Source organism: Neoarius graeffei, chromosome 24 (assembly GCF_027579695.1).
Source record: "Neoarius graeffei isolate fNeoGra1 chromosome 24, fNeoGra1.pri, whole genome shotgun sequence".
NCBI lineage: Eukaryota > Metazoa > Chordata > Actinopteri > Siluriformes > Ariidae > Neoarius > Neoarius graeffei.
This window is the reverse complement of record NC_083592.1, coordinates 12,474,501-12,492,196: the sequence shown is the minus strand read 5'-3', so window position 1 is coordinate 12,492,196 and position 17,696 is coordinate 12,474,501. Positions and strand designations below refer to the sequence as shown.

At 42.8% G+C, this 17,696-nt stretch overlaps 1 protein-coding gene across 3 annotated transcripts in view; it reads left to right on the top strand.

Moving 5' to 3' along the window:
* The window catches only part of araf (A-Raf proto-oncogene, serine/threonine kinase), a 38,084-nt gene extending 22,470 nt beyond the window's left edge, over positions 1–15,614 (top strand). For all 3 annotated transcript variants that reach the window (XM_060906704.1, XM_060906702.1, XM_060906703.1), the window contains 6 exons: positions 3,078–3,254; positions 6,171–6,217; positions 8,739–8,857; positions 8,993–9,124; positions 12,608–12,742; positions 13,064–15,614. In XM_060906704.1, coding sequence (XP_060762687.1) covers positions 3,078–3,254; positions 6,171–6,217; positions 8,739–8,857; positions 8,993–9,124; positions 12,608–12,742; positions 13,064–13,204 — 751 coding nt within the window. In that variant the 3' untranslated portion in view covers positions 13,205–15,614. The remainder of the gene's footprint in view (positions 1–3,077; positions 3,255–6,170; positions 6,218–8,738; positions 8,858–8,992; positions 9,125–12,607; positions 12,743–13,063) is intronic.
* Positions 15,615–17,696: the final 2,082 nt, after the last annotated feature.

Here is a 17,696-nt window from a genome sequence, read left to right as displayed (position 1 = left end):
AGCAATCGTGCGCTCTGATTGGCTACTTTAACGCTGTCATCTCATATATACAGTAGAGAAAAACAAAATGGCGGACTGTGTTTGCTGAACCAACCGAAGACGAAATAATGCCGCTTTTCCACTACAAACGCGGCTGAGTCGGGCTGAGCCGTGCCGTGCTGAGTCGAGCTGAGCGGGGCTGTTGGAGTTGCATTTCGACTACAACCGCGCTGAACCGTGCTGGCTGGAAGTGGGTGGACACATTGGGTGGAGTTAGCGAAAGTGGGTGGACGTCACGTGATGTCGTTAAGCAGCGCAAACAGTGACATCAGTGAGCTTTTAAGCGGTAGTCTCACGACCCGAATAGTAAACAATAAACATGGAGTCGTTAGTGTTGCTGGTCTTGGTTCTGTGGCTTGTAGTCACCGACAACGCCAACAGATACTGGCAAGAGCGTATATTTGAGGCGAGGCGCATAAGGCTTCAGAAATTCTCGTAATTCTTCTCCTTCCGGGTTTACGGTGTTTACAGATCCCAGTGTGCTTGCGGGGCGTGTGTGGGCATGTGAGGACACTCCTCCTCACCAATCAGTGCACAGGGGAGTGTCTGCTCACGCCCCCAGCCTCACTCGGCTCGCTTTGGCTCGCTTCAGCCCCACTCCAAAACGGTGCGAGTTTTAGGGGCTAAGCAGGGCTGAAGCGAGCTGAGTCGTGCTGTTTTTTGGTAGTCGAAACGCGAGCCGTGACGGGCTGAAGCGAGCTGAAGTGAGCTGAAAAAGGGTAGTGGAAAAGGGCCATAAAAGCTCTACTTGAAAACAAAACCCCCAAAATTATCTTTTTTTTTTTTTTTTTTTCTTAGAGAATTATCGCCTTTTTCACAAATTGCTCCTGTCATTTCGCCGGTGCGTTTACATTCTAAGCGGAAATGATTATTTTGTCGGATGTTTTGTATTTTATTTATCGACTTTCAGGGATGAGAATTTTCCGCGGATCTGCGGAATTCCGAGTTTTTCCCGCTGAAAATGTCATTTTTTTGTGAAACGTATAAATCCGTTGAGAAAATTTCGGGGGGGGGTAGGGGTCGGCGCAAGGTGAGGCTTGTGGTGGCACAAGCAGGCAGGACCAACCGACCGCCCGCCAGCATCTTTCGGCAACGCTCATCGCAAAATTAGTTGCAGCTGTGATAACAGAAATCGTCATTGCTTTCTTCAATGTTTATGCTAACGACAACTCACGACGATTTCCGGCAACGTTTTGGCGCTAGTTTCATCTCACTTCTACAATTCACGGAGAAACAAGCTACACGTACACGGTTTTGATCACTTCTTAAGTTCTAGTTATTTTGGTTAGTTTTCAAAGTAACTTCGCTAATATGGCGAAAGTTTTGGACCGCAAAAATGAGGATCGTGCCAGGGAAATCGATAAATCGAATGGGATAAAGAACTGTTTCCGATGGGCATGGCTCGATAGTAGCGTTACCGTGCAGATAGGGACACAAACTGTGACGACGTGCCTGACGGAACATATCCGAAAAGTGGACGCGCCGGGAAAGGTTTTGTGTATTCTGTGCTCAGATATGATCAATTATGGAAACAGAGGAGCTAGAAACATCCAGGAGCACATCAAAACAAAAAAGCACAAAGGTACGTTTTAGTTAAATTGTCAAAGATAGGCAGGAGGAATCTAATATATCGTTACGGTTACCTCCATTATTGCTCACTATCTATCTATCATATATATATATATATATATATATATATATATATATATATATATATATATATCTGTAGGGATTTGTTATCTTAAAGTTTATAAACATTTTAAACCATCATTGAATTTGAAAACATTCATAGATAGATAGATATAGTGTGTGGGAAAGGGGCATTGTGAATTGGGCAAATGCCCCCTAGACCTAGTCTGGCTAACGCAACTTCAAAGCTCTGCGAGCATTGGTCTGGCAAAGATATTAAGCCCAACCGTTTCCCAAAGCGCGTGGTTGACCCGCCTCCCTGAAATGCCTCAGTTTGCTACTGGTCGAAGCCAGAAAAGGCTGTGACGAAGCTTAAACCAATCACATCACTCCTTCCTCTGACGTATGTGACGCGACGATAGGATTCTCGCTGAGCCCCATTGATTTGGCTACCAGTGGGGCTAACTGGTAGATTAAACTCTTACCGAAGCCGGTCGGGAGCAAGGCGAAAACGTCCTTCCTTTCAATAAATACCTCCAGGGCTGCTCTTTGCTCCGTTTTCAATGAGAACTTCCCGTTGAATGCTTTCAATACAGCATCTACCGCTGTGTCAAAGGCTTGCCGCTGCTCCATGTTCGTAATGTTTCTAGTGAATGAAGCGCTTCCGGCATAGATTCTGTAAACAATCTATGGCTTCCGGTCGCAGTTCTACTACATCACTGAACACGCCTCTACCCAGGGCCGTTGGAGATGCTCAAAGTTGATTGGCTCCCGATTTTTCAGGAGCTTGGAAGAGCTGGAGATGGCTTGCCTTGCCAGACTAAGTTTGCAACAGGCCCCTGTGTTGCGTCACACTTAGGATGGGCGGGCCCAGGCTACCCTAGACCGGCCAGGTTAGGCCTGCGTAAGGGGACATTATGCTCAATTTTTTGTCCTTGGCAGACCTTTCAGAGGTTTTTTTTTTTTTTTTTTTTAAATGTCCCATTCTCATCCCTGGACTTTGCAAAAAATAAAAATGCTCCATTTCTCAAAATCCAGTGAATGTGGATAGAATAAAGCCGTTATTCCAGTCAATCTCGTCGTCCATGGATTACAGCTATCGGCTCCTGTACGACTTGATTTCGTGGAATAACTGTTAAATATTCATGCGCTAGGTCTAATGAGTTATTGTTTTCCTATATAAAAACAAACAAAAAGCTTTCTTTAAGGAGGTGTTTAACATTTTTTGGGAGTTTTTGTTTTTAATCTTAAACACTCCCATTAATCTCGCTTGGACGAACAAAGTGACGTGACTCTCCTCAAGATGCGAGCACCAGGGAACTGAGACGATGTCATTGCTTTCATTAAACAAAATCTTTCTCTTGGTATTTTTTTTTTCCTCTTTCTTTGGTTCTGTCTCTCTGTCGCAGGAAGACGCGCCACGTCAACATCCTGCTGTTCATGGGCTTCATGACGAAGCCGAACTTCGCCATCATCACACAGTGGTGCGAAGGCAGCAGCCTCTACCGCCACCTGCACGTCACCGAGACCAAATTCGAAACCATGCGGCGCATCGACGTGGCGCGCCAGGTGGCACAGGGCATGGAGTACGTCAGTCTGCACTAAACAGTAGGGTGCATCAGTTGCCCCCTAAAAATGAAAAGTTCCTTCGATCATGATGCATTTTTGTTTTTATGTTCCTTTTGGTAAGAAAACACACTGGGTGAAATATTTTGACAAAATTCAAAAGTTTAATGGTGGCACCAGGAGCTCAAAGTTATGGAAAAAGCTGCTATTTTGTGACTTTTATGACAAAATTCTGATCACTTTTCATGAAACATTATGGCAGCTTAGAGAGTATACCAAATATCTTCGATACTGTAGACAGTATGTCTAGAATGTCTAAAAATATTTGGAGGTTTATTTTAGGGTGTCACTAGCATTATCTATCAATGTTATAACCCTGGTTTTAAGTTTGCCGCCTATGCATACGCTAGCCCCGATTAAATGCAAATATTCTTAACATGATCTCTGGGTCACAAGAAATCAGGGATGAGAATTTTCCGCCGATTGGCGGATTTCCGACTTTTTCAGACCAAAATGATTGTTTTTAAGATCGATGTAAATCCGTTGAGAATTTTTTTTTGGGGGGGGGGGGGGGTGTAATGATTAACGATCTGTGGTCACCTTATAACGCAGACATCCCAAGTCTCCCGGAAGTTCCGGGAGTCTCCTGGATATTGATAGAAGCGAGCAAGAGCGTGCGCGCGCAACATTAAGGTCTGCATCACGCATCTTAGAATGTGCGTGCGCGAGGGAGACTGTGTGCAGTGTTGCCAGATACTGCTGATGTTTTCCAGCCCAAAATATGTTCAAAAACCACCCAATATGTGGCAACACTGCCTGTGTGCCTGTTCATGTAGCGCATGCCAGACAAAGAGCATCTTGATTGGGTTACTCGGCAAAATAAGCCAATCAGCTTTCAGTGTGGGCGGGCTTTTATCTCCTTTTTTTCTTGAGGACCGGAGTTTTCAGTTGTATTGAGTCAGTGCAGCCTACAGGATCGGCATGGCAGAGAGAGAGCGCGCGCCCCAAAAAATGTATATCAATTACACGTCATATATAAGTGTGTATTTTTATAAATGGGGTTAGCTTATCTAATGTAGCATGTTGGGGAGAATCATAGTATCATATCTATATTTCTGATAAAATTTTAAGTATGATAGCATGTATAACTGTCCTACTTATTGCTCATTTCATAGGGGGACGGAATTGCTGGCATGTGCCGCGCAGGAGTGTCTGCCCAAATTTTTTAGGCCGAGATGAACTTATAGTTTTTGATTTAAAAAAAATTTCCAATTTGTAATGCCCATTGTACATGCCTGTTCTTTAATTCAAACTCACCATCTTGATCTTCAGATTGACCATATGGTATCTGTATTACATTCCACAACATCCTGTCCAGATAAAACCTCGTTAGTCCACACAACAGTTGAAAGGGAAGTGATGAGTGGTGTTGAATGTTGCCTGCTTAATATGCAAGACCTCCTGCTACCATCATAACATCAGAAGAAAGTTTAAGAGAATTATATGATAGAACTTTTTTCTGGTTTGCACTTCATTTTAAAGGATTAGAGTATTCAAAGACATGAATAGCAAAAATGCAGAAATATAATACTGTAGAGCTCGTTTATATTAAAAGGTGAATTGATTTTTTGAAATCATCAAATGTGAATTGATTAAAAACAGGTCTCTTGTACCATATTAATCATTTTCACCTGGGAGTCCACCAAGAAGGGGAATTTATTTCCTAATAAATTGCAAATCTTTGCTGATAAAATTAATGGTTTTGGGGTAAAAAAAAAAAAAAGCCAAAAATCATGGGCCCCGCCCCGCCCTGGTTTTTTCAGACTTTTAAAATATTTTTCATTCTCATCCCTGATTTTATGGGTCTATTGTTCCAAAACCTAAAAGGTTGCACTGAACATGCTGAAAAAGTCAAACAAGGTGGGATATGATATTTAAGAAAGAACACTTGTCATGATGCAAAAGTTTCAGTTGATGGCATGTTGAATTGGGATATCAACTTCGAGAAAAATACATATTTCATTGCTAAAATTAATGGGTTTTGGGTGTTTAAATCACCAAAATCCATCAGCTTCGCTCCCTGGTCCCTCACCGAGATGTTGCCCCTGGACCCCACTGGGGACCTGCGGGCCCCCCCCGCTACTTTTCAGATTTTTTTTCTCAACATGCACTCTCATCCCTGAGAAATCAATAAATGGAGTCCAACATTGTGATTCAAACCTTATGCGAAAACATAAAATAAGCGTTTTTTGGCAAAAAATGAACCTCATGGTGCCACCATTAGACTTTTGAATATGGTCAAAAAATTTTACAGGATGTCTTTATTGGTGAAAAGGAACACCCAAACAAAAATGCATCAGATTTTATGAAAGTGAGGACAACTGATGCACCCTACTACACAGTACATAACTGAAGAACCATAAATCCACTGCACTTCCCCAAGATCACCTCGCGCTTGAGTCGGCTGCCTTACGTTTAAAACGTGGAAGGTTTTTGAACGTTTTTCCGATATTATTTGCATAATGTAGGTGTTTTACTTCCAGCACTAACAAAAGCCATTTTCAGTGCCGAATACAGGACGGCAAAGGAATTTAGTCAAGACCATGCTGGGACAGAGGAGTTTGTGGTTTTGTATACAGTATAACCGTAATACGAATAAACCCCAATGAAGTGATTAATCTCTGATAACAGCATGTTTACTGTAAGCAATGGCAGCAAGCTACAGTACTGAGCAGCATCGAAACCTGTGTGAAGGTACTGAAGCATGTTACGAGCACCAGATCAGAGCCCCTAGTCTCGTCTTCCTTATCCCCCCCAATACTACTGATTTTTCACTCTTTGTTATACCCAGTAATGATTTACTGTTCTGAGGAAACAATGAAGATCTGTTTCCATCCCAAATACATTCTCCTCAACTTTTCCTTCGTTTCTGACAGCTACCTTCACGCCAAGAACATCATTCACCGGGACCTGAAATCTAATAGTATCCTTCCAGCAGGGTTTCAGTGAATAACAAACATTTCCCATGATGTACAGTTAAGTTATTCCACGGAATCTAGTCGTACATGAGCTGATAGCCGGCGAGGCGCGTAGCACCGAGTCGGCTATAAGCCACGGACAACGAGATTGAGTGGAACAACTGTTTTATTCTATCCACATTCACTGGATTTTGAGAAACGGAGCATTTTTATTTTTTTGCAAATTCGATAAATAAAAACTTTATACAAAACGTTGGACAAAATCATTTTTGCTTAGAATTTAAACAAACTGGTGAAATGACGTAGCCTAGTAAACTAGACCCACCCGCCTAGCGGCCAAAAATATTTTTGCCTACGAGTGGGTCTAGCCTCGCACCATATCAACAACACACCCCGGGCATCAAATCGTGCCCGCCAATCACAACGCAAGGTTTTTGTTTGGATTCTTTGGGCGGGCTTTTGCAGGAGTGACAACAAGGCTGCGCGATGCTGGAGAAAGCACAACAGGAAAGATGGCTACGGCTAGTGAACAGCGTGCGTTTGACTCCGCTTTGGAATCAGTTTTAGAAGAATTAGACTTGGAGTTTTCGTTGAAGCATGAGCAGGAAGAGGCTCTCCGCTCATTCCTTTTCAAGAAGGACGTTTTCGCTGTTTTGCTGACCGGCTATGGCAAAAGTCTGATCTACCAGCTGTTTACCCTCCCCCACTGCTTTCTGTCGCTCTGACTACGTCACAGTCACTGTTGCGCTGATTGGTCAGAGCGTTGGCCTATACACACAGAGACAGTTTGAAAGACAATGGGTTGTTCCTACCCACACCCTTCGGAAATGTCTACGACCGAGACCAGACTAAATATTCACATTTAGTCTGGCTTGCCAGGCTAGAAATGACGGGAGCGATTTGTGAAAAATGCGATAATACACTACCGTTCAAAAGTTTGGGGTCACTTTGAAATGTCCTTATTTTTGAAAGAAAAGCACTGGTTTTTTTCAATGAAGCTCACTTTAAACTAATCAGAAATCCACTCTATACATTGCTAATGTGGTAAATGACTATTCTAGCTGCAAATGTCTGGTTTTTGGTGCAATATCTCCATAGGTGTATAGAGGCCCATTTCCAGCAACTCTCACTCCAGTGTTCTAATGGTACAATGTGTTTGCTCATTGCCTCAGAAGGCTAATGGATGATGAGAAAACCCTTGTACAATCATGTTAGCACAGCTGAAAACAGTTGAGCTCTTTAGAGAAGCTATAAAACTGCCCTTCCTTTGAGCAGATTGAGTTTCTGGAGCATCACATTTATGGGGTCGATTAAATGCTCCAAATGGCCAGAAAAATGTCTCGACTATATTTTCTATTCATTTTACAACTTATGGTGGTAAATAAAAGTGTGACTTTTCATGGAAAACACAAAATTGTCTGGGTGACCCCAAACTTTTGAACGGTAGTGTAATTCTTGAGGAAAGAAGAAAGATACTTTTTATTCCATGTGTTGGTCCCCCCCAAAGTAAAGTAGAGTTTTCATTTCGTCCTCGGTTGGTTGAGCAACACGTGCCGCCATTTTGCTTTTCTCTACTCACAGTATATGAGCTGATATCCTAGTAGTAGAGTAGCCAATCAGAGTGCACAATTGCTCATGTCCAGTGAATGGGGATGGAATACCGAGGTCACGGTATTTCACCATACGGACCGACCTTAAGCTGGTAAATAATATATTTATTTTTTTCTTTACCAAATTCTAACAGAAAACGAGAGCGCCCGAAAGGGAAAACGGAGCCGAGCCGCCATTTTGAATCCTCATTCATGACTTTCTCCTCGGTATACAAGTGCACTTCCATGGCAGGAAAACAACTACATTTTGCTGCCTATGTAGTCCCCTATTTATACAAAATGGGGAGTCATTCAGGATTCAGCCATGTTTTTGCTCAGCGTTAGCAAGTTAGAGGTTTTTAGCTTTCTCCTGAAATGTTTTCTTTTATTTCTTCTTCCTCAGGGTAGTAAAACTCGCTTTCACTGTGAACACTGTCATCGCTATCCATGCTGTAAAATTAATGCTATTCTCCTGAGAAACGTGAAAATAAACGTTGAGACAAATTCCTACTATGTTTGTTGTGAACGAGCGAGTCGCCAGAGGTCCGTAACCGGGGTCTGTACCGTAGGATACGGACCCGCTCGCCAGCCAATCAGAGCGCAGGATTTGATGGAAACCGGACCGCGAAAAAATAAAATGAATTATTCCTCAGCTGGCCGGACATCTTTCATGGAGCTATTTATTCTCTCCATGCGCTTTCTGAGAAGCGTTTCCAATTTTGTCCAAGACTTTTATGGCCATGTTCACTCAACAGTTCATTATGGAAAGTAACACTGACTCTTCATCTGTCTGGCTTTTTCGAAATTCCTTAAAAGGGTGCCTACAAAGGCAGCCTCTTGCCTATCAGACACAGCCGATAATGACCTTTAGATGTTTGTCAGTAGTGTGTGGTGGTGGAACAACAATGTAGCTGCTGTCCCTTAACCCTGGTGTCAGATATCTTCCTGCACGAGGGTTGGACGGTGAAGATCGGCGACTTCGGCCTGGCCACAGTGAAGTCTCGCTGGAGCGGCTCGCAGCAGGTCGAGCAGCCCAGCGGATCCATACTGTGGATGGTAAAAGCATTGCACTACCGGCTTATGACGTAAAAATGAATCTGTTGTGTTTTCTGGGTTCTTTTAGTGCATAACATTTTGTTATAGATCAGTTGTTTCAATAAAAACAACTAAAAGTGTCTTCCTCCCCTCAAGGCTCCGGAGGTGATCCGCATGCAGGACCCGAACCCTTACACCTTCCAGTCGGACGTGTACGGCTATGGCGTGGTGCTGTTCGAGCTCATGTCCGGCATGCTGCCTTACTCCAATATCAACAACCGCGACCAGGTGACAGCCGCACAATCGCTTTTATCTGCTGGATGAGGTTACGTACACACAAGGACGTGGTGGTAACAAGGCGGAGGAGGATAAGATAAAGAAAAATCCTCCTGCAGTTCTCGTTTTCTCAGTTACATCATCTATCAAAATGAAAACCTTTCCAAATAACATTTCCAGGTCATTGCGGTGATTTATACAGTACTGTGCAGAAGTCTCCGGCACCCTATTTTCTTTCTTACAAGCTTTATAAATTTCATTTCATTATTTTTAAAAGAGAACCGAAGGCAATTTTTTTTTTTTAATCAAAATTCTATTTCTCGTTTTATTAAATATGAATGAATTTTGATAGCTACTGTATTTTGTCGCTGCTGTACAGTAGCAAGTCATGAGTGTTTGAAATCTGCCCTGTAATATATCAGTCCATATATATTTGGACACTGACACAAATTTTGTTTTTTTACCTGTTTACTGAAACATATTCAAGTTATAGTTATATAATGGACATAGACATAAAGTCCAGACTTTCAGCTTTCATTTGAGGGTATCCACATTAAAATTGGATGAAGGGTTTAGGAGTTTCAGCTCCTTAACATGTGCCACCCTGTTTTTAAAGGGACCAAAAGTAATTGGACAATTGACTCAAAGGCTATTTCATGGGCAGGTGCAGGCAATTCCTTCGTTATGTCATTCTCAATTAAGCAGATAAAAGGCCTGGAGTTGATTTGAGGTGTGGTGCTTCCATTTGGAAGGTTTTGCTATGAAGAAAACATGCGGTCAAAGGATCTCTCCATGCAGGTGAAACAAGCCATCCTTAATCTGCGAAAACCGAAAAAACCCATCCAAGAAATTGCTACAATATTAGGAGTGGCAAAATCTACAGTTTGGTACATCCTGAGAAAGAAAGAAAGAAAGCACTGGTGAACTCATCAGTGCAAAAAGACCTGGACGCCCACAGAAGTCAACAGTGGTGGATGATCGCAGAATAATTTCCATGGTGAAGAGAAACCCCTTCACAACAGCCAACCAAGTGAACAACACTCTCCAGGAGGTAGGCGTATCAATATCCAAATCTACCATAAAGAGAAGACTGCATGAAAGTAAATACAGAGGGTTCACTGCACGGTGCAAGCCACTCATAAGCCTCAAGAATAAAAAGGCTAGATTGGACTTTGCTAAAAAAACATCTAAAAAAGCCAGCACAGTTCTGGAAGAACATTCTTTGGACAGATGAAACCAAGATCAACCTCTACCAGAATGATGGAAAGAAAAAAAGTATGGCGAAGGTGTGGTACAGCTCATGATCCAAAGCATACCACATCATCTGTAAAACACGGCGGAGGCAGTGTGATGGCTTGGGCATGCATGGCTGCCAGTGGCACTGGGTCACTAGTGTTTATTGATGATGTGACACAGGACAGAAGCAGCCGGATGAATTCTGAGGTATTCAGAGACATACTTTGTGCTCAAATCCAGCCAAACTGATTGGTTGGCGTTTCATAATACAGATGGACAATGACCCAAAACATAAAGCCAAAGCAACCCAGGAGTTTATTAAAGCAAAGAAGTGGAATATTCTTGAATGGCCAAGTCAGTCACCTGATCTCAACCCAATTGAGCATGCATTTCACTTGTTAAAGACTAAACTTCAGATAGAAAGGCCCACAAACAAACAGCAACTGAAAACCGCTGCAGTAAAGGCCTGGCAGAGCATTAAAAAGGAGGAAACACAGCGTCTGGTGATGTTCAAGACTTCAGGCAGTCATTGCCAACAAAGGGTTTTCAACCAAGTATTAGAAATGAACATTTTATTTACAATTATTTACTTTGTCCAATTACTTTTGAGCCCCTGAAATGAAGGGATTGTGTTTAAAAAATGCTTTAGTTCCTCACATTTTTATGCAATCATTTTGTTCAACCCACTGAATTAAAGCTGAAAGTCTGAACTTCGACTGCATCTGAATTGTTTTGTTCACAATTCATTGTGGTAATGTACAGAACCAAAATTAGAAAAATGTTGTCTCTGTCCAAATATTTATGGACCTAACTGTATATCAGTCCATATGTCAAAGCAACGTCCGTAAACGAGATTCGTTGAGACCTGTGCGAGACTTCGTAGGACGGAAGTAAAACGTCCAGCAGAAATCAAAGCGACCAACGTCGTCAAAAGACGCGTGTGCGTGCGCCCTCTTTCGGATGCTGAAGTTCAAACTTCAAGCCGGAAGTTTTGTTTGTTTTTGATCGCAATCAGGAAAGTTTGAAAAGAGTAGGCCGTAATCGTCATTTAAACTCAGTTTTTGTGCAGTTGTTTGGAAAACAGTTTTCAAAATGGCAGCGCTGACGCGTCACGTTTCAAAGTCTTGTGAAGATCGCGCGGATAAGCGACGCCTGCCGTGGACCAAACGAACTAAATTCAACACGGCTAAAAACCCAGTAGGCCGATGAGTATAATTTTTAATTGCCAATACAAGGTTACTAAAACCAAAAACGTACTCGAATAACAAGTTAATTCAGTTAACTTGCCATTTTTGATCGACGGCATTTCTTGGCATGCGTCCAAGACTTTTGCACTGTACCGTACACTCCCACTTTCTTCAATTTAAGCCAGGGGTGGGCAATTATTTTTTCCATGGGGCCACATGAGAAACAGAAAATTTTGTGGAGGGCCGGACCAAAAGGCTGAACTAAATTCTGCATGATATTAATTGTATTTCTTTATATAAAGCAGTAAATAACATTTTGTTTTTACAAGCTGCTAAGACTGGTAAGAGTGTGGAAAAAACGAGGTTGCCTTACAAAAAATGTCATTTATTCAATCAAACTTCCCAAAACAATGGTTAACAAAATGTGAACATTTGTACTTTTTTTTTTTTTCCCCCAGTCACATTCACCCCAAAACACAATAAAGACCTCACAATATTGTCTTTCTACTCCAAATATCAAGCAAGATACATCATATTATAATAATGATGCCCACATTTGTAGTTTAATCACCTCATTTGGTGCTTTTCGCCGGAGATCGGCTCCGGCGCCTGCTGGTGACGTCACACGATGTGATTGGCTGGACCGTTTGAAAGATGACATACCGTACAAGTTTGTGGTTGGTCTGGACAAATTACAGAAGTAGTTATCGCGGGATTAGGTTTCGTGGGATTTCATGTCGCGCGCATTGCGTTTTTGTTGAACACAACTTCAAAATAAAAGCAATGCACATTCAGTCCATGCATGAGGTAAAATTAGAAAATACGTTTATTTTGTAATTTCTCATTAACCTTACGCGGGCCGGTCAGAATGAACCAAAGGGCCGGATGCGGGCCGTAAAATGCCCAGGTCTGATTTAAGCCGTCAAAGTACTTGTACAGACCAGAAAACGGTCACCGTGGCATCCGGTGGGTTTTCCCAGACTCTGCTCGTTTTACACATTCCGCTCGGCTCGTTTTATGAGCTCTGACTGACATGATGACGGTCCTGAACTCCTCCTTTCTTTTACTCCAGATCATCTTCATGGTGGGTCGAGGCTACCTGTCACCAGACCTCAGCAAGCTGTACAGTAACTGTCCCAAGTCCATGAAGCGTCTCATCATCGACTGTCTGAAATTCAAACAGGACGAAAGGCCGCTCTTTCCTCAGGTGGGAACAGCATAGTGGGGGTTCGGGGTCATCCCCCCCCGAAATTGACTTTCTCTTTACTGATATAACTAGCTTCATCATGATCGGTGACTAAAGGTGTTCTTTTTTTTTTTTTTTAATATTGACGCAAGTACTTTTTTTTTTCATATTGCACTGTGTAGTGATGATGGAGTCACGTTCACTGTCATCACTGTGACTTTCCCAGCTGACGACTAAAGGCCGTTTCTGAAAGAGTGACACGTTCCTGTCATCACTTTTTTTTTTTTTTTTTTTTAAACCACGAAAATGAATCCAAACAATGTTCCACTTTCTTTCCTCCAGATCCTGGTGTCCATCGAGCAGGTGCAGGATCTCTTGCCCAAGATCGAGCGCAGCGCCTCGGAGCCGTCGCTGCACCGCGCCGTTCATGCTGAGGACCTGAACCCGCTGCTGCTGCACACCACACGCCTCCTGCCTCTGTGAAACAAGAAGATTCTGCACAAGATTCTGTCCTCCGCACTCACTACACACACACGCGCGCACACACACATTCCTGCTGTGCATTCCTTGTCTCAGTAACACATCAGCAAAACTTTCCAGTCATTCCATTTCTCTGTTTCAACAAGTGGCCCATTGATGGGATTTATTCCGATTTTTATTCTTTAATTTGCAACCCAAGAGGCTCTTCTCTTCTCGTATTTTTTTTTTTTTACTCGTAAGTACGGAAGCCGCGAGAGGCCCTTCATATAATCTTTTTTTTTTTTTTTTTTATTCACCTTGTTATCCCGAGATAACGACATAATTAATTCAGGATCTCGAGAAAACAGCTGAGATTTCTAGCAGAGCTGAAATTGGCGGACATGTAACAGAGCACAAATGGCTTTTTACGATGCCTTGAGAGAGAGAGGGGGGTCCCAGAGGAGAACATCACCTGGATAATTTTGAAATTATCCCTTATTAAAAGACTTAATGCAATCTCTCCCTGTGTCAACCCCTGATCAAAATATTGCCTTATTAGGTGATTGATTATTCCAGACATTCTAATGACCAAAGTTGCGTCTATACAGAATGAGAAATAGCCCCAAAGTCAGCATATCACAAGTCTCTTGGCGCACCTGAATGAACCATTTCTCAGCTGTTTTCTCGAGATCATGAAATAACGGTTTTGTTTTCTCGAGATCTCGAATTAGTTATGGTGTTTTCTCGAGATCCTGAATTAATTATGTCGTTATCTCGGGATAACAAGGTGAATTAAAAAAAAAGGATTATATGAAGGGCATCTCTCGGCTTCCGTACGTAACTGAAATCCTTCACAAACTCAATTTGATTGTGGCCACGTTCGCTTTACGCTTACAAATGTAGAGAAACCTAAAGCGTCACTGGGTCGTCCGTAGCGATACGTTTGTTTTCCGTTATGGGGATTTTGATCACCGTGCGGGATTGTGAACGCCCGATTCCGTGTTTTTAGAAACACCAGTCGGTTTGCACTTTAACCTCCTAGGGCTTAGTGGTCACATGCGTGGACAGCACTTTATGGAAATTCGGAACAAGAATCCACATATGTGGACATACTTTTTCTCTAAAAGTACATCTTATCAAAAGATGATGCTTAGTTTTTATTCTAATCAGGTTCTAATAAGCCCAAATGGCGAAGAGAAATAAAAACATGCATGTAAAAAAAAAAAAGCTTGGGCCTTAGGAGGTTAATATTCTAAATCCATGCATGACGAGCGAGCACTACACGTTTTCCACTGCGCCAGTACCACCGACTTCGATCTGTTTAAGTAATCGCACTTTCGTTCCTTAAGTTAGGTTTGATCAGTGCGGCTTCGTTACTATTTTGTTTCCGAGCATTTTATCCTTGCGCGTTTTTAATGGTATTAAAAGCAGCTTTGTGTAACAAGGAGGCAGAGCAGCTTGAGCGCTTGGCCACCACACGATCCATCTATAAAAACGGTGCAGTTTCACTTCAAGCACAGCGACGTGGTTCCTGGAACGAGGTCCGATATCGGTTTGTAGTCGAGATCGCAGCCCTTGATGACTCCGTGTCCTGCCAGGTGTTTGAAGAGTTTTTACTGTAAATACGCAGCAAAGAGCAAATTCCTCTCAGAACGCACACATCCGGTCAGCTTTGTACAATTCTTTTTGTGCCGTCATGGCAACCGGTAGTCATGTAAAGATACGAGAGACCAGCGCTGAATGGCGTGCGGTTAAGGTTAAGAACAGAGGTCGCTTTGCTTGGTTCGGTTCTTCGCACGCTGTCAGTCAAAGCCATAGCAACGTCCTAAAAACCGTTTCCTTAACGAAGCTGCAGGCATGCAAGCAAACGTCCGTTAACAAGAAATACAGAGCTGAAGATTGCGTCCAGGTGATCATTCAGCACGGGTTTGGAAGTCTCGCCGAGAACATTTGGGTCCAATCTGGACTGTGAAGTGGCGCAACATGGCGGCTCAGGAGCGCAGATGGCCTCACTGAGTAATCCTGTAGGTGTGCACGCGCACAGATGGGAAAGGAACTAGACATTTGTTAGCGGCTGTGTGTCTCTCCAGTCAGCTCCAAAATTATTGGCACCCTCGGTAAAGCAAGGTTGTGAAATCTAAACTTGATATGTTCTGACCAGGAGAAAGAACCTCACGCCTGCGGGCGTTTTAGCCCAGCCAGTTCACTTAGCAATCGTCCATGGCTTCCTGTTTCATCCCAATAATTCTGGAGCCAGGGTTTCCTAATAGGTCTGTACTTTTCATCTTTTAATTTCATGTCAATGACCGACCCTCCCCACTTTTTATTTTGTTTTAATTTATGCTCACATGTACAGTAGGTCGTCTTTTTTTTTTTTCTTTAAAGTGCCATTCCACCATTGGATGTATTCTTTGGCATAAAATACAATATATTTTATGACAACATGACTAGACAGAGAAATCTTTTAGCTTCAAAATGATATATCAAACATAATTTTTTGACAACGACAAGTATATTAATTTTGCGACCAAAGTCACCTACCCTTTTAATTTCCGCGCGTGATGTCATCGGCAGGTTCCCTTTCTTGTGTACCACGTGTCGGGGCCAAAAAAATTGCGAAAAATTTTGAGTTAATCTTTCAGTTAGCTAGATTTATTGGTATTAGCTAGATTTATTGGTATTATTTTTATCGCGTTCTATCCGCCATTGTTGATATGTGCCACGTCACGTGGTACACAAGAAGGGAACCTGCCGATGACATCACGTGCGGAAATTAAAAGGGTAGGTGACTTTGGTCGCGAAATTAATATACTTGTCGTTGTCAAAATTGTTTGATGTATCATTTTGAAGCTAAAAGATTTCTCTATCTAGTGATGCCATTTATATATGTTGTCAAAATATATTGTATTTTATGCCAAAGAATACATCCAATGGTGGAATGGCACTTTAAGGCGGAATATTTACATGACAGTCGCCAGAATCGGTATTCGGATGCGTTTAGGTTAATTTTCTAAACCAGCACTTGATGATGATGCTCGGTGGGGGGTGGGGGGGAAGCAAACGGTGACGGCGCATGCCTGAATATCACGATGTATGTGCCGCCATCTTGTAACGACCCCAATGTCATGCAGATTCGTAGGAATTTGTAAGTTGAATTATGAAGCCACACCGTCTCGCCTCGAATATGTGCTACTTTTATTCAGCAGCATATAAACACCTCTTTAAATTCTTCTTTTTTGTAAAAGTGGTAGTGCGCTTTTTCTTGTCGTCCTGTTTCTGTGCGCACACAGTAACCAGTTTATTTTGGATCTAGAATGCATAGCTCGGCTCAAGATAGTCAGGCAAGATCAAAGTGATATTTTTTTTGTCTCTCTCTCTCTCTGTGGGTTTTTATTTATTCCCCCAGCCCATTTCCGTACACGCACTTCCTTGAGCGTTTGCTTGCTGACTCGCCACTGTGATACTGAGTTCTGCCTGCTAATCAGCAACAAAGGCTATTCTGTTCGACGTTATCGTTTCCGCTCTGAAGTTGATAATCGTAGAATTGTTTCAGAAAAGCCGCGGCGTTATTCTTTGCGGATTCCTGTGAACGGCTGAAGCAACAATTTATTCGAACGACTCCACTGATTTATAAACTGGTGCTGGGGAACAACTGTCAGACGTGCTGTGTTTGGATAATTAATCAAACTCAAGGATTCAACAGATGGAGTTGCGTTGAAACGTAGCATATGAAATGGTGTGGTTTGTTTGTTTTGTTTATTTATTATTGTTTTTTTTAACTATTAAATCTTCAATTGGGGGCAGCACGGTGGTGTAGTGGTTAGCGCTGCCGCCTCACAACAAGAAGGTCCGGGTTCGAGCCCCGTGGCCGGCGAGGGCCTTTCTGTGCGGAGTTTGCATGTTCTCCCCGTGTCCGCGTGGGTTTCCTCCGGGTGCTCCGGTTTCCCCCACAGTCCAAAGACATGCAGGTTAGGTTAACTGGTGACTCTAAATTGACCGTAGGTGTGAATGTGAGTGTGAATGGTTGTCTGTGTCTATGTGTCAGCCCTGTGATGACCTGGCGACTTGTCCAGGGTGTACCCCGCCTTTCGCCCGTAGTCAGCTGGGATAGGCTCCAGCTTGCCTGCGACCCTGTAGAACAGGATAAAGCGGCTAGAGATAATGAGATGAGATCTTCAATTGGTCCAAACTGCAGTTTCTGCTCCCGAAGTCTGCAGTGACGGTGATATTCACTCGATCCTTCAAGTTCCATCAGCGTAACTCCGTCTGAGTTGATGCAGATTGAGAACGGGGAGGAGAAATGAACAAGTCGTACTTGAACCCCAGCCTGGGTCTGGAATTCTTCTGACTTTCTACCGCTCACTCGTGATCAAGCTCAAGTCGTCAAAGTAGCATATCGTGTACCTGTCCCTTTTGCAAAGTGAATCGATGTGCGACGTTTTTAGCGCAGGACGTAGATTACTAGGTACTTTTTCGGTAGGTCAAAAAACGTACTCGTTAGCTGATATCCACATGC